This window comes from Acromyrmex echinatior, chromosome 17 (genome assembly GCF_024713525.1).
Source record: "Acromyrmex echinatior isolate Ae372 chromosome 17, ASM2471352v2, whole genome shotgun sequence".
NCBI lineage: Eukaryota > Metazoa > Arthropoda > Insecta > Hymenoptera > Formicidae > Acromyrmex > Acromyrmex echinatior.
The window spans coordinates 9,849,063-9,866,974 of record NC_141868.1 but is presented as its reverse complement, the minus strand read 5'-3'; the positions used below and the strand labels follow the sequence as shown (position 1 = coordinate 9,866,974).

Here is a 17,912-nt window from a genome sequence, read left to right as displayed (position 1 = left end):
GTCAGCTTTGGTACTGTCTTATAGACGAGCTGTGCGTTAATCTTGAAGAGTGTGTCGCCATCGATAAGCCTCTTATGCCGGATGTCAGGCAGCAAATTGTAGCGCGCCAGGAAGTCCGAGCCGATTATGCAGGTGTCCACTTCTGCGATGATGAAGGGCCACTAGAACACTCGGCGGAATCCGAGGTCGAGCCGGAGTAGCTTCTGCCCGTACGTCGAGATGATCGTACCATTCGCAGCGTAGAGTACCTGCTTATCTAAGTGCGCAAGGTCGCGCCTTGAGGCGGGTACGGTCGAGACGTCGGTGCCCGTGTCCACCAGGAAATTGGTGCCGGTGACACGGTCACGCAACATTAAACGGCGATTCACCGCCGCCGAACTTCCTGCTGTCGGGGATAGTTCGGCTGTTAGTTTTCCTTCTCCGTTGACGCCGTCGGCTTCCAGCTGCACGGTTGCGTACATTTGAGCGCTCTGCCGCCGAAGCGTTGGTGATACCAGCATGGCTTGCTCGTGGGCTGGGACTTGGAGCGACTTCTACAACGCGAATTATGCGAGGGCCGCGACCTGTCGCGCGATAAATGAGCTACTAATTTAGTTACTTGTTCAGTAAGCGCGGATATTTGTGCGTCTTTAGTGTTACTGTTCGTCGGCGCAACCGTTGCGACGGCCATGGCGCTGGGGCTAAGCACGTCCGTGATTCGGTCCGCTAATTGCGCTAGTTCCTCCAGCTCGTGCTTGCTGGACGCTAATATCGCCTGTACCTGTTGCGGTAAGCGCTGCAGCCACAACGATTTCAATACTTCTTCCGATGCGCCATTTTGCGCGAGATCCCGCATGCGGCGGAGCAATTGAGACGGGTGACGGTCGCCTAGGTCGACTTCGTTTAACAATTTGCGCGAAGGACGGCACGGCGAAGGACGTATGGCGGGAAAAAGTTAGGTTGAGAATGAGAGCTACGCACTGCTTCTGATTTTATGCCATGAGGCGTTTTAATACACACTTAATGCCTAATTAACTAAATACTGAATACAAATGTTGATTAGAAAGTAGAGACGTGATTGCGCGTGTAAGTCGGCTCGGATACCGGCATCGTGTCGCGGAGTTACAATACTAGAACTATGAAAATACACTCTAAGAATTTATCTGACGACGCTAATAATTATCGCGGACATGAATAATGATCGGTATCGGCCTCGCAGAATACACAAAATAATTCGGAGCTTTAACGTCCGAGTTCTAACTTACTGACTATCGCAGAGACTTACACGAGGTCTGCACGCGGCACGCCATGACGCCGGAGAGAGAATGGGAAGAGTCATGGAAAGAACGACCGTATCAGCGTCGCGACGGACGCATGCAGCGCCGCCACTGACGCGCGCAGCGCCGCAGCTAACGTTCGCAGCGCCGGAACTAACGCTCGCAACGCCACAGCAGCACGCGATCAGCGCCACCGTTCGGCGGCCTGGCGCAACCGGTAGCAACATAAGCATGAGCCCGTGTCCGTGTGACTTCGTTAGTTAGAAGCGTGCCGACTATTATCGCTCTGTCCTTTATGCACTACGTTCTTATTGCTTGCCTTGTCGGCGCACTGAGAACGAGAGAAAACATTGTTTCACTCAAGCGAGCGTCCGAAATATGCTTTCTCGGCCTCTCGGCTCTCGACGTCAGGCGTGTATCAGGAGACATGGAGGCATGGGAACATTCTAAATAACATAAGTTTTAATAAATTGTAATAAATTGTAATATACCCTTTCCAGAATATTATAAATCGTGTCAAAACGCGACAGGAGATTAATTGTTTATGATTTTCCATTCTTATTATGTACTACGGTCATAAATTCGATCCGCAAGAAATTGGCGTGGTCGAGCGCGTAAGGTGTGAGATCGGAAATAAGTACTATAATTAGTAGTAAACATATGTATTAGATCAAGTATATTTTCATATAATTTTTGAAATTATTGCTCGTATGTGTAATTTTGAAGCAATAGTTGTAGGAAAAACCCGATTCGCTTTTCAATAGGCAAATAAAAAATTATTTTAAAATTACACAACATATGAAGGCTTTCAATTACACTACAAAATTATATTGGTATCACCTTTATTTATATTATTAATAATCTCATTTTCAAAATTTTGTTCATTAACAGAATTTTAAATGCGGATGTGATAGTTAGAAAGAAACATTTTATACAAAATATTGATCGACGCAAAGCGTATTTGTCATAAACGCTAATTTCGAATAAATTTATTCACGTTATAATAATGAGATAAAATATTTTTCACGCTCAATTACAATTATATTTTCGAAGAGCTTGACGCTCAGGTTATTGTTATAAATTTTTTTAGTCCATAAAATCATGTCAAATATTCCAGATGTCAATTGTTGTTTTTTTGTCACAACAGTTAGTCGAACTTATTGAAACACATAATTTCCAGATTCTATTAAATGTGAAATTTATTGATAATATTAATAGCGCTTCAATTGAAAAAATTAATATAACTGTGATATATATATATATATATATATATATATATATATATATATATACACACACACACACACATATATATATATATATATATAAATTATAATACCTGTGTTAACAATAAGTTCAGTTGTGGAATCCAAGATTTGGAAAACTATATTGAACTGCTCGAGAGTCGAAAACAAAATATCTAACTCTAATCATGAAAGACGATTTATATACAATTTTGTTTATTTATGAAGATTATTTCTGACGTTAGTCTCTTTTGAAAGAATGATTCTATATCTAATATCTGAATATTATCCCAATTAAATTTATGACAATATTCAAATTGATGTTGTGAGACCACATTGTGAGCGCTATTTAATTTTTTAATGTTAGTTTTATGTTTATTTATTCCAGCTTTAACTTTGCTTTTAATTTGGTCCACGTAAGAGAGATGTTTTTTTTATATGAATCTTTCATCGATTAAATCGAATACCATACATGTCGAATCATTATTTTTCCTACAATTTTTGATTTTAAGGTACACGAATAATTGCACTTGTTATATATAAATATAACAAGAAAATATATTGACCTTATACAGATGATTAATTAAACTACTTGTGTCACGAAAATATATTAAGAGGAAAAAAGGAAAAAAGGGATTTTCGCGTGAGACTACCAGAGTACTGTCCGCGCATTTTATTTACTCAGCCACATCGATTAAATGAGTTTGATGTTTACTAGTGCAATATAGAATCCACACGATGAACGCTCTCGTGTTTTCGTATTCTTAAGAATCTCGAGTTTTCGATGCAACGTGCGATATTATTATCAAAATAATCACTCTCCTTCTCTACTTTCCTATATATTTTAAACATTAATCGGAATAAAGTGAGATGTATTAGATATTATTATAGTGCATACTTCTACGAATTACGCAACATTTAAATTTGTCAGTGTGAAAGTATCCACTCTCGGCCAATATGTACGTCTTTTAATTTAAGATGTTATGTTAAGTATGTTATAATGAAATTAAATTGAACAATTGAAGGGTTACACCATCTTTAATCTAAAATTATAAATGTATATCTCGAAATATTTTTCTTGAGGCTTCCTTGGGTATTCTATATAAAGATTATGCACTGATGAAGTAGACTGTAAGATTCATGTAACGTTGGCATTTCAAGAATGGATCTGGATACAGAGGAAACCCGCGAAATCTTTATATCGCATAATCTTTATATGTCGAAGTACCTCGAAGTACTCTTCGTATGTACCTCTTTAGTAAATATTATGTGAAAAAAAATGTTTCGTTTTTGCTTCCACACACACACACACACACACACACACACACACACACACACACACAGGCGCGCGCTTGATGTTAAATAATAAATAAATAAAAAATAAATTTAATTTTTTAATTTTAACAAATTTATTTTTAGTAATAATTATAATAAAAATTTTGTATTAAATTTGCACGGCCTGCTCCACGGCCTCCTGCATAACTTCTTCTGCGGCCACCTCTACGACCTCCTCCTCGGAATCCTCGGCTTCTTCCTCCTCGGTTTTCTCCGCGGCCTCCTCCCCAATAAAGTTGTGTTGTAACTTTGGCTCTATGTCCATACCACAATGCACGGGAGCGGCCGTGACCTCGTCTGTTTCGCACTAAAAATTCAATTTATAGATAATTTAAAATGAAATTATGATTCTTCTAATAATTCTAATAATTCTAATAATTCTAATAACGTAAGTTTCATGACTCAGATACAGTCATCTTTGTGTTGGGCTGTTAATTAATATAAAGAAAACATATACCTTGTTTATAGCAAAAAGTCATTTTTACAACATGCAACTATATACTTTTTAAAGGTAATATTGTCTTTTCTTTATGTCTATTGATTCATTTCATTATTTTGTGCATTAAAATATTAAGATATATGTTGAAAATTAAAATAATTTAAGCTATTTTATATTTAATGTGCAAATGTATGTATACATTAAGGTATAAAATATCTTACATTCATGTATAATATATATATAAGAAATAATACCTGTTCTTAGCTGCTCCCATCTCATCTGCTGCAATTCCCGCTGCTGCTGTGGTTGTTGCAGCTCCTGCTGCTGCAGTGGTTGCTGCAGTTCCTGCTGCTGCTGCTGCTGCGGTTGCTGCAGCTCCTGCTGCTGCTGCTGCTGCTGCTACGGTTGCTGCTGCGGTTGCTGCTGCGGTTGCTGTTGCTGCGGTTGCTGCAAGTAATGCTCCAATTGCAGTATTTGTTGAGCAATTGCAATCTCGACTCTAATTGCTGCAATTGGAGCATTACTTGCGGCAGCGATGAACGTTGCAATTTGTTTTTTCCTAATAAAATAGATAAATATTATACGCATGAAGTGCATGTATCGTTATATCCTTCATACATATATTATATATATATATATATATATATATGTAAAATATATAATATAATATTATATATATTATTATATTAGGTCATTTAAAAAGTATCCGCGGTTTTTTGTTCAATTTTTGAATGAAAAAACTGCGGATACTTTTTAAATGATCCAATATATATATTATTATATATATATTTTGGGTGTGTGTGTGTGTGTGTGTGTGTGTGTGTGTGTGTGTGTGTGTGAGACATATATATATATATATATATGTAGGATTGCTAAATCTAATACCAATATTTCTAAGACATGCCTTTTTTTTTTTTTTTTTTTTTTTTGATAACGGAGGGGAAATGCCTGACGCATACCCCGAGCCTCGGGGGAGAGCCCGGGGTTATGTGGGGCTTGCACCTACTAAAACCCCTCCGAGTGTCCTTACCTGGCCTTGCATGAGGGACTCCCAGGAACGCGTGCAGCATACTTCTGGGAGTCCCTCAGGCCAGTCGGCTTATTGCCGACTTCTATTCCCGCCCGGGGATTTTTATGGCGTTGTCTGAGAGACGACATGACCCCGGGCGGTGCTTGGCACCTTCGACTTTATTCGGGCGCTGGGGGGACACCACCCCCTGCGCCCGCCGCCCCGGTTGGTGTTGGGGGGCGGGAGTTGGGGATCACGGCCCCCGCCGCGATCCCCAGCCCCCCGAGGGGCGCCAATCAGAAGTTTGGTGCCCCTCATGCTTCGGCGCCGCGAGAGGAAGTCTCGCGGCGCACCCCCCGCGCGCGGCGGCGCAGGGCTCCCCGCCCGGTCGCGCATTCGACGTGGCCGGAGGATGATGAGCCACTGCACCCCGCGCACGCGGAGGGTCATCCTGTTTCCAGCGGCGGATCGACTCTAGGGTCGGCGATCCGCCGCCGCTTCACTGCGCCCCGCGTCCGAGACGCGGAGCCGTCACTGATGATGGTGGCGGCGGAGGTGGAGGGTTCACTGACCCCGACACTCCCGCACACCACCCCACCGTCCTCCTCTTCACTCCTCTCATCTATGGGGGAAGGAGGTCACCGTCGTTCTCGCCCCGTGGGGCGGTCCCGGCGGCGGGTACGCGCGAGGGGTGACCCGGGGCGCGAGCGATCCGGTTGGAGCCGGCGCCCGCGTTAACCCCCAACGCCACCACCCCTCGCATCTCCTTTCCCCGCGTCAGCCCCGCCACCCGGAGGCGGCGGGGGTTCTAAGACATGCCTGATGAAAAAGAGATTTTTATAAATTATTTGAGTTAAGCCTTTTGTATTAATGTGCCCACATAAATTATAATAACTGATAATTTTTTATGGCATTTTAAGTAAAATAACTTTTTTTTTTAAATATAAAAAGACTAGTCGAAAACTTATATTATTTTTAAAAAATTTTTATAATTATTTACAAAAAAAATCTTTGAAGAAAACTCGGTGATGCCACAACGCACAAAGTTGAGTATGAATAATTAGCTATAAATCTTAAATGTAAATGCCGACGGTTCCGATCATACAAAGTGAGTTGAAAATGTGAGATGAAACCTAAGATTTCGTTGAAATTATATATAATATTTCTGGTAATTTATGGGAAATCTAGCAATATATGATACTCTAGTTATAGCATATCAATTTTCATTTATATTAATATTTATAATAAATATGAACAGTACAGATTTATTATTAGAGATGCATGACATCTTAAAATTACCGGAAACTGGATATCGGATATCTGAGAAGGCAATTTCTTCAAGTCGGATATCCTACATTTTCCGGATATCTGACCGGATATCGAGAAAGTATTTTCTAAGAAAAAGGCTATAGAGAAAAAAATTATAATTTTACAACAATGTATAAGATATTATAGTATGAATATGCAATATGCATACTTGTCTCTACAACATTTGTAAGAAAAAATCAACAATTTAATGATATCTAATTTCAACCGGATACATTCTCGGATACTGATGATATCCGACTATCCGGTCGGATAGTAAAAAAGTGTCGAATAATACCAGATACTGGATATTTTTACTTATCAAAGTAATTTCGATATTCAATATTCGCTTATGTTAAAATAATAAATTGTTTGCACTAACCTTCCATCGCGTCGTTGTTTTCTTTGTTTACTTCGTGCAGCTCCTCCACGTGGTGTATGCATGCATATGTGAATCGCGTTCGCGAACTAATAAATAAACATCCAGGTTTTGCCGCAACGATGCGCTATATGTTATTGTTGATTTTTGCTCGCATGGTCGCAAGCAGTATCGCCGCATCAAATTTTTCAATATTAACTACAATATTGAAGGTAAGGTGAAATTTTACACACATATACGCACATATACATATACACACACAATATACATTGTATATTTAGTTAAATATTTAGTTATATATTTAATTTATATATTTAGTTAGCAATATAGAGACATGTGTGACGAATTAACTAAAAAACGTAAGCGAAGTTTTTCAGAAGCTTGGCTTACAGACGAAAGATACAAATTTTGGATACGCGAAGTATCAGCTGATAGCAATATGTATTATTGCAATGTGTGCAATAAAAATTATTCATGCGATTCAATACATGTTTCGCGACATGCGAATTCTGCGTGTCATAAAAATAATCTTGAAAAGAATACATTGTCTATTAATGACGATACTTCAATTCATTCATCTATTAACGATACTTCAATTAAAAAATGTAACAATACATTAACATTTAAAAAGAAATGGTTATATTTTGAACAGTTCAAATGTTGGTTACGTGAAGCGCCACATGATGAAAACTTATTTTATTGTTTAATTTGTGACAAGTATCTTACTGCTCATTTATCTCACATCTATCGTCACGCAGAATCCGAAGCACATGTAAACAAATGTAAAAGTTCTTTTAATGAAACAAGTGAATCGAATGAAAATTTCAATGTACAAAATAATGAATCGCTTTTATTATTTGAAGAACGTATAAAAGAAGCAGAAATACGATTTGCCACATTAATCACGGAAAAAAATATTGCTCATACAACTGCAAATGAGATTCTTAGTTTGTTCCAATATATTGGAAAGGATCCTAATGTATTACAAAGCATGAAAATGAGTCGTAAAAAATGTACAAATATTATTACAAACGTTTTGAGTCCAATTGAAACGGAACGTGTTGTGAACAACATTCAGAACACAAAATTTACAATATTTATCGATGAAACATCTGATATTTGCAATGACAAATGGATGACTTTTCTTGTTCGATACATTGAGCCAAAAACATTAGATAATCGAACGCAATTAGTCAAATTAATTGATATTGATGCTAGAGATTGTAGTGCAGAAAAGTTGTATGAAGCATTTAGAAATGAAATGTGGACATTACAGATACCATTTACAAATATTGTTGCCTTGTCATGCGATAATGCGTCTGTCATGACAGGGAAACATTTATCGTTTAAAAAAAAATTGGAACAAGTATGTCCACGTTTACTAACATTCTCGTGCCCTTGCCATTCCTCCGCATTAATAGCGAATGCTGCGTGCAATAAAATACCCGATTTTTGCGAGGAATTTATTAAAAAGATTGCTAGATATATTAACAGCAGTCCAAAACGATCAGCTGTATTCACTGAATTTTGTGAATGCTTTCAAGAAAAAAGTCTTAAAATATTAAAATTATGTGATACACGCTGGCTTTCTCGCTATTTTTGTGTTGAAAGACTTCTAGAATATTGGGATACAATAAGATACTTCCTTTATGAAATAGTTGTAAGCGAAAAAGCAGGTCCTGTCAAAGATTTATTGTCTATAATGGATAATATAGAGACAAAAGCTTATTTTCTTTTCTTACAGTATATTTTAGATTTATTTAACAAATTTAATGCACATTTTCAGTCATTAGAAACACGAATTCATGAATTGCAACCAAAATCTTTAACATTACTTTATAAAATATGCCAAAATTTTTTAAAAAATGAGCATATACAATGTTTTTCTGTACGTATACTGTTTTCTTTAAAAGAAAATCAAAGAAATCTTAACGAAATTAACTTAGGATCAGAATGTCAGGAATATCTTAACGAATTAATGATGCAAGGACGAAAACGTAGTTACAATAGTTCGAAGCAACTGCTTGATGTTTTATGTGACTGCTGCTGAGGAAATTCGTAAAAGATTGCCTGTAAACGATATTTTTTTATCAAAATTAAATATTTGGTCTTCAATATGTTTACAAGATACTGATAGAGAAACATCATTTAGCAATGTTTTATTCGTAGCTCAAACTATCGGTGGTTTCGATGAAGACGCTTTAAGAAAGGAATGGTTTGCATTGCCATTAGATTTTGCATTGCAGAAGAAAATCAGTCTCGCTAAATTAAGATTCGATGATATGTAGAAACAAATTTTGCAACCTCAACATCCAAAGAATATCGATAAATATCCAAACTTAACAAAACTTTTAAATGCTGTACGATCTCTTCCAAATTCAAATGCCGACGCGGAGAGAATGTTTTCCTTTTTAACTGATTTGAAAACAAAAAAACGCAACAAATTGTCGTCAGTTTCTGTTAATACTGCTTGCATTGTGAAATCAGCATTAAAAGCGAGAGGAGAAACTTCTTTAAGTATGACTATCGAAGAAAAACATTTGTCTCGTATGTCGACGAACATATTATACAGTAGTGTTGCTAAAAAAAAACGCAGTACTTTAGGATTACGTGCTACTGATACAAATGATATTGCTGGTCCCTCGAGAATAGATTAAAAATATTAAATGTAAAATTTAAATCTTTGTAAACTTCCCTAAATATCCGTAAGGACATAACATTTAAAAGCTTATTAAAAATATTGTCCGTGTGGAAGAAAAAATCAGCGTATTAAAATTCCCGGACATAAGACTGAAGAGCTCAAAAATATTGTCCGTGTGGATATGACGCTTATGAACCCAATGAGCGAAACGTCTAAAGTCGACACACACAGCAACATTAAGATTTCTTTAAAAGTTCTTTAAGAAACATCTTCAAGATATTTCATAAAGAACTTTGAGAGATATAAAGTTGATCTTGCGTCGATTTTAGACATCTTACTCATTGGGAAGGAAAAAATCAGCGTATTAAAATTCCCGGACACAAGACTGAAGAGCTCAAAAATATTGTCCGTGTGGATATGACGCTTATGAACCCAATGAGCGAAACGTCTAAAGTCGACACACACAGCAACATTAAGATTTCTGTAAAAGTTCTTTAAGAATCATCTTCAAGATATTTCACAAAGAACTTTGAGATATCTTATATAAAGTTGATCTTGCGTCGATTTTAGACATCTTACTCATTGGGAAGGAAAAAATCAGCGTATTAAAATTCCCGGACATAACGCTTAAAATCTAAAAATATTGTCAAACACACACACACACACACACACACACACACACACATACGCAACACCCAGGGAAATGTAAAAAATTAATTTTTAACGTTTCTTTTTTGACAAGAATTGCAAATGTAAATAGATTGTAACTTTATTTATGAATTTTATATTTATTTTTAATGACAATTTTTTACATTTCCCTCCTGACGGAAGAGACCACCACCTTCTCGCGGTTTCCGTTGAGCAACAATATGTACGTTATTTAAAATAAATAAGATGAAACTACAATATTTTTTAAATAATTTACTTTATAAGTTATGGTATAATTAAAAGTGTTACAATTAATTTCATTATAACATACTTAACATAACATCTTAAATTAAAAGACGTACATATTGGCCGAGAGTGGATACTTTCGCACTGAAAAACAAATTTGAATGTTGTGTAATTCGTAGAAGTATGCCCCTATAATAATATCTAATACATCTCACTTTATTCCGATTAATGTTTAAAATATATAAGAAAGTAGAGAAGGAGAGTGATTATTTTGATAATAATATCGCACGTTGCATCGAAAACTCGAGATTCTTAAGAATACGAAAACACGAGAGCGTTCATCGTGTGGATTCTATATTGCACTAGTAAACGTCAAACTCATTTAATCGATGTGGCTGAGTAAATAAAATGCGCGGACAGTACTCTGGTAGTCTCACGCGAAAATCCCTTTTTTCCTTTTTTCCTCTTAATATATTTTCGTGACACAAGTAGTTTAATTAATCATCTGTATAAGGTCAATATATTTTCTTGTTATATTTATATATAACAAGTGCAATTATTCGTGTACCTTAAAATCAAAAATTGTAGGAAAAATAATGATTCGACATGTATGGTATTCGATTTAATCGATGAAAGATTCATATAAAAAAAACATCTCTCTTACGTGGACCAAATTAAAAGCAAAGTTAAAGCTGGAATAAATAAACATAAAACTAACATTAAAAAATTAAATAGCGCTCACAATGTGGTCTCACAACATCAATTTGAATATTGTCATAAATTTAATTGGGATAATATTCAGATATTAGATATAGAATCATTCTTTCAAAAGAGACTAACGTCAGAAATAATCTTCATAAATAAACAAAATTGTATATAAATCGTCTTTCATGATTAGAGTTAGATATTTTGTTTTCGACTCTTGAGCAGTTCAATATAGTTTTCCAAATCTTGGATTCCACAACTGAACTTATTGTTAACACAGGTATTATAATTTATATATATATATATATGTGTGTGTGTGTGTGTATATATATATATATATATATATATATATATATCTGTTTGAGATCGGTAATTCGAGAAAAAAAGGTAAGAATTCTTTCGGTCGACCGACAGTAATTGTTATTGAACGCACGCACAAGGCGAGCTCGTGATTTCATCTCGAGCCTGACATTAAGCCTCGTCAAAGTCAGAGATTCATTGTTCTTTAGTCTTTTCATAACAATTCGGTTCACGCAAACAGGCACCAGCAACGGGCCATCGAAAGTTCTAGAACAATTCAATTCGCTCACGCGAGCGCCGCGCTCCGACGAATACGTCATGCGCTGTCACCAATCCCGCGTACGGATTTTCTGTCGCGCATGACTGTTACGTTGAACGTCGTTGGAAAAGAATCGAAAGCGCTAATCAATTTTGTACAACCAATGCCACGTGATAATTACGATTGTGGCAAAATTTAATTGGATTTCTTCCAAGAAGAAAGCCCAGACCGAAAGTAATAAATGATTCGATTTCGCCGTCTCTCAGGGCAGATTGCTTAGATAATTTACACCGTTTACACAGCTTAGAGTTCTTAAACTTCTTACTTCTAAAAGTTCTTCGAGTTCTTAGAATCATAGTCTCGCTACTATACCGCTTCGTAAAATCGCCGTGCTAATCGCTTAGTGAAATCGCGATAAAACGAATCTTTCGAGAAGCGCCGAGAAAATCGCCGAGTTTTTCCATCACCGCGATTCCAAATACAATTTTGGAAAAGGTGACCGCATTTGATATTTTGTTAATCCAATATTTAATTAATTATATTTTTTGACGTTGTAACTGAGCATATTAATGAAAATTCTTTTGTTAAATTACAAAGAAACGGAGTTCTCTTTACTGTCATGCATCATATCAACCTTGTGCCGTTTCCTCACTCGAACCTTTCCGCGCGGTGCGCTCTCGCACATTTTCTGGTCCTTCGAGCCGGATTCTCGCCGGCATCCGCAGTGTCGAGTGCATCGCGTCCAGTGCGCGCATTGTCAAGAAAATCAGAGAAAGAAGAATTCGCAAGTGAAATCATGAGTGACGAAATAGACGACTTGCTGAGCGCCCAGAGTGACCTCCATGGTCGCATGGCCAGGTCAATGACCAATTTGAAGAAATTGGGGGCGGTCAACATCACCCTCCACAATGTCGAAATCCGCTTGGCGCTTCTCGACCAGATGTGGACGAAATTCGAAACGCAACACGATCTTATTCGAGTACATTACAAGGGCGCCTTCGATCAGAGTGAATACAACACGTCTCAATTTGCCGATTCCGCCGAAAACACGTACGTGCAGCAGCGCGGCCTGCTGAACGATTACCGGGTGAAACTCATGGCGAAGGAACCGAGTTCACCTTCCAAAACAGAAGGTGAAGTGTCTTCCGGAAAACCGTCGCTGCCTCGTCTTAAGATTAGTTCTTTCTCTGGCGCATTCGAAGACTGGCCTACATTCCGAGACCTCTTCCAATCCATTGTCGGAAACAATTCATCAATCTCAGCAATCGAGAAATTTCATTACCTGAAAACTTGTGTGGAGGGTCCTGCTAAGGAACTGATTCAACCGTTAGCAATGACCGAAGGAAACTATCCACGCGCATGGGAGCTGCGGAGCGAGCAGTATGAAAATAAGAGAGAGTTATCACGCTCCAATTTCTCCAAGTTTACTGCCGTAGCTAAGATGACGAACGAAACTGAGGAGGAGCTCAACCGCGTCTTCAACGCCTTGACCAGGCTAGTCAACGGCCAGGAGAGCATTGATAGGCCTATCGACTCTCATGGCTTCGATCTACTAAATCATCTTGTCGTCGAGCTCTTCGATCCAAGAACTCGCCTGGAGTGGGAGTCACTTTCAAGCGCCTCGAGCGATATGCCCACTCTTAAAGAGCTAACGAACTTCATAAACCAAAGGGCACGTACTCTCAAAGTCGCCAAACCAAAATCGCTCAAGGTCTCCGACAACCCGTCGCGATCTGCCAAGTCGCATCACATCAAGAAACACACCGAGTCTTCTCAATGCGTCCTATGCAAGGGTAAGCATCACGTGATGGTGTGTGAAGAGTTCAAGAAAAAATCCGCGGTCGACCGCAAGGCCGTCGCCGAAACTCACAAGCTGTGCTTCAACTGCCTCGGCGCTCATACATTCGCGAAGTGCCAGTCGACGAGGACGTGTGCTACGTGCAAGTCTCGTCACCACTCAATGTTACACGACGCGTACGCTTCACCGAAACCTCAAGAGGTCAGCTCACTGTCGGCGGTGCGCCGCGACAACGACTACAAGGCTACCTTGCTCGCAACTGCGCGAGTTTCCGTCGCTGATCGTCACGGCAATCAGCATACCACACGCGTGCTCATCGATCAAGGTTCGGAAATTTCTTTAATTTCCGAGGCTCTGGTCCAACGCCTACGCTTGCCACGCTCTCGATCCTCAATCGAGGTCATCGGCATCAGCGGCAAAAGCTCCGGGCTCAGCAGGGGAAGAGTAACGCTCAAGGTGACCTCGTTAACAACAGGGACCGACTTCACCGTCGGAGTCTTTATTCTGCCACGCCTTTCGCTTTACCAAGGCCCTCAAGCAAGGACCAGAATGGAGTGGCCACACCTAAAGGGGCTCCAATTGGCTGATCCAGACTACGCAGCAAACGACCCTATTGAGCTACTTTTTGGAGCGGAAGTATGCTCAATCATTCTTCAGGATGTCCGCAAGGGAGGCCCCCAAGCGCCTATCGCTCAAAAGACACTGCTCGGCTGGATCTTATCGGGAGGTTGCGACCAAGTAACCAACTCAGCACAACGCCACTCGCTTCAGTGCACCATAGATCATGAGCTAGCCGACCTTGTGCACCGCTTCTGGGAGCAGGAACGAGAAGTGCCTGCTCCCGTCGCTCTCACGCCAAAAGAGCAGCAATGCGAGGACATCTTCGCGCTGCAGCACCAACGCACTGCCGAAGGACGGTACGTAGTGCGACTACCTTTTGCATCTCCGCCGACGACGCTGGCTGAGACGCGAAGACCTGCGCAACGACTCTTAGTCGCCATGGAGCGACGCTGTGAAAGAGACGCACGATTCGGCGATCTCTACCGAATCTTCCTGAAGGACTACGAGGACCAAGGTCACATGGAATTGGCGCCAGAACCTCCGAATTCCAGTGAAGATCGGTGCTACCTTCCGCATCACGGCGTCTTTCGTGAATCCAGCACCACGACGAAGCTAAGGGTCGTCTTCAACGGATCGCAGCGTATAAGGTCAGGTGAGTCACTCAATACTCATCTGCTAGTGGGGGCTAACCTGCTGCCACCCCTCGCGAACGTACTTCTGCGGTGGCGGTGGCATCGGTACGCGCTAGTGGCCGACATTGAGAAAATGTATCGGCAGATTCTTGTGCATCCCGACGATCATAGGCATCAGTGCATCTTGTGGCGACACCGCGTTGATGAGCCTGTACGCGAGTTCACACTGAAAACGGTCACTTACGGTCTCGCTTGCGCGCCATTTCTCGCCATTCGCACGCTGCGTCAACTCGCCGATGACGACGGACCGCGTTTCCCTCGAGGCGCGAATGCTTTACGACACGACTGCTACGTCGACGATGTCGTAACCGGAGCGCATGAAAAAGTCGACTCTATCGCGCTCCAAGTCGAGCTCCGCAACCTCTGCATGGCGGGCGGGTTCTCTCTCCGAAAGTGGGCCGCCAACTGCCAGGAGCTGCTTCGCGACATTCCGTCTGAGTACTGTCTCATCAGAGACTCGCGGTCGTGGGAACAAGAGAACCACTCAACGCTGGGATTGCGCTGGTATCCAACCAGGGACGAATTCGCCTTCTCTGTTCCTCCTCGCACCGTCGTCGCGTTCACCAAGAGAAGTCTGCTGTCGGAGACCGCTCGACTCTTCGACCCGCTCGGCTGGCTGGCTCCAGTGACCATTCAAGCTAAAATTCTTATACAGTCGGCCTGACTGCAGCAGCTCGAGTGGGACACACCATTGCCGTCAACCATCGCTGGAAAGTGGAAGCGGCTCTGGAAAGAACTTCCACTGCTTGAGAAGCTCAGAGTCGGCCGCTGGCTCGGCACCGGCGACACGAGCTCTCAACTCGAACTGCACGGCTTCGCAGACGTCCGAAAGAGGTTACGCCGCCGTGGTGTACCTCCGTATCACCGCAAACAACCAAACGAAGACTCTATTGTTGACCGCCAAAAGCAAGGTCGCGCCGATCAAGCTCGTTTCTCTCCCGCGACTCGAACTCTGCGCCGCCGCCTTGCTTTCAAGCGTACTCGTGCACACGCGCTCTGTGCTAAACCTAGCGACAACGCCAGTGATCCTGTGGTCAGACTCCAAGGTCACGCTCCACTGGATTCGAGGTCACGCCTCGCGCTGGAAAACTTACGTGGCCAACAGAGTGTCACGAATCCAGCAGCAGCTTCCAGAAGCTCAATGGCGTCACGTCCCGGGCAAGGACAACCCTGCCGACTGTGCCTCCCGGGGACTGACACCACGCGAGCTCCTCAGCCATTCCTTATGGTGGACGGGCCCCGCCTGGTTGTGCGGGAATCCGACGCTATGGCCCAGCGTCAACCTGGAGCCCATCAAGGATGTACCAGAGCGGCGGGCCGCAACACTTGCGACAGTCATCGGGAGCAGCCGCGAGCCGGAGGAGCTCCGCAGATTCTCGTCGCTTCACCGGCTGCTCAGAGTGACTTCCTGGTGCGTGCGTTGGCGTCACCGCGGTCACTCGGTCGGTTCTGTGGACGGTCAGCACAACGGGTCTTCGCTTCTCCCAGCCGAACTCGACGCGGCGCTTATCAGGTGGATACGCATAGTGCAGTCACGGCATTATCAAGAGGAGAGAGCAGCTCTCGAAGACAAACGCGACCTTGCCAGATCCAGCCATCTGCGAACCCTCAGCCAGTATGGACGAACACGGAGTTCTGCGAGTTGGAGAGCGCCTCAAGCACGCCGCACTGTCATTCGACGAGCGACATCCGATCATCATGCCTCCAAGGTCATGGCTCACTCGCCTGCTGGTGGAAGCCTACCATTGCCGTACTCTCCACGGAGGAGTCCAGATGACCCTGGGATTGCTTCGCCTCCGGTTCTGGATTCCACATGGTCGAGCGGTGGTCAAACGATGGCTGCACCAATGCGTGACGTGCACTCGATGGAGGGCTGCCACTCCGCAACCGAAAATGGGGAACCTTCCTCCAGGGAGAGTGACTCCTGCACGCCCATTTCTTCACGTGGGCATCGACTACGCCGGGCCTATTTTCATCAGGACGAGCAAAGGGCGTGGGCACAGCGCTCACAAAGCATTCATCGCAGTTTTTGTTTGTTTTAGCTCCAAGGCCGTTCACCTTGAGGCTGTTTCAGCTTACACCACAGACGCCTTCCTGTCTGCTCTCCGTCGATTCACATCTCGCCGAGGACTGTGCTCGGACATATACTCTGATTGCGGCACCAATTTTTTGGGCGCCGACCGGCAACTTCGAGAGATGCTTCGAGCCTCCTCGGCAGAAGGACGAAAGATCGCACACGTAGCGACATCGGACGGGATCCACTGGCATTTCAATCCCCCTTCGGCACCTCATTTTGGTGGACTCTGGGAGGCGGCCGTGAAATCGGCTAAGTATCACCTGCGCCGAACCATCGGCGAAACCAGGCTCACCTACGAGGAAATGAGCACCCTGCTCGCACAAGTGGAGGCATGCTTGAACTCCCGGCCCTTGCATGCCCTCTCAGACGACTCCGACGACCTCACGGCTCTGACACCAGGTCACCTGCTCATCGGGGCACCACTGCTGGCCATTCCTGAGCCGTCCTTGTCGGACGAGAAGGAGAATTTGCTTTCCAGGTGGCAACTTATTCAGCGAATGCGAGACCACTTCTGGCAGAGATGGTCACGCGAATACTTACACACTCTGGCTACCAGACCGAAATGGACCAAGGACACTTTGGATCGCTATGCATCCTTCGGTCGGAGCTCTCACCGCCAAATAAGTGGCCTCTAGCGAGGATCACGCAGCTACATCCTGGAGACGACGACGTAGTGCGAGTGGTCACAATCAAAACCGTCTCATCCGAATTGATTCGTCCTCTAGTCAAATTAGTTCTATTGCCGGAAGATGCTACCGCATTTATCTCGCACGCGAATGCATCAAATGTAAAGGAGAGCCTGAATTGATTGCGTGTACTTTCGTGAATCATTTCTTCGATGTGATTTATCCGATAACTCTAGTTTACGGCTCAAGTTCTTCCACGAATTCATTGTATTGTATCGCTTGTTTTATTTACGCGTTTACTGTTTTTTTTGTAATCTCTATGCGTAACCTTACATATATCGTCACGGAGATGACGAGGAGGGCGGGATGTTTGAGATCGGTAATTCGAGAAA

General features: G+C 42.3%; 2 protein-coding genes across 2 annotated transcripts; both read left to right on the top strand.

Annotated features, from left to right (window-relative positions):
• Positions 1 to 12,562: 12,562 nt before the first annotated feature.
• LOC147906997 (uncharacterized) lies at positions 12,563 to 16,594 on the top strand. Its single transcript, XM_087414978.1, has 2 exons — positions 12,563 to 15,442; positions 15,488 to 16,594. Exons 1-2 carry the CDS (start codon positions 12,563 to 12,565, stop codon positions 16,592 to 16,594), a joined length of 3,987 nt encoding a protein of 1,328 aa, XP_087271104.1.
• A 100-nt stretch (positions 16,595 to 16,694) lies between these two features.
• Positions 16,695 to 17,548, top strand: LOC147906996 (uncharacterized). The gene has a single exon (XM_087415070.1). It carries the CDS (start codon positions 16,711 to 16,713, stop codon positions 17,527 to 17,529), a length of 819 nt encoding a protein of 272 aa, XP_087271196.1. The 5' UTR covers positions 16,695 to 16,710; the 3' UTR covers positions 17,530 to 17,548.
• Positions 17,549 to 17,912: the final 364 nt, after the last annotated feature.

What these genes read in the sequence shown, in the direction of transcription:
- LOC147906997 (XM_087414978.1), top strand. Translation starts at nt 12,563, where the DNA reads ATGAGTGACGAAATAGACGACTTGCTGAGCGCCCAGAGTGACCTCCAT. An exon ending in CGCTCGGCTGGCTGGCTCCA is followed by an intron (nt 15,443 to 15,487) that starts GTGACCATTCAA and finishes GCCTGACTGCAG; the next exon opens with CAGCTCGAGTGGGACACACC.
- LOC147906996 (XM_087415070.1), top strand. Translation starts at nt 16,711, where the DNA reads ATGGGGAACCTTCCTCCAGGGAGAGTGACTCCTGCACGCCCATTTCTT.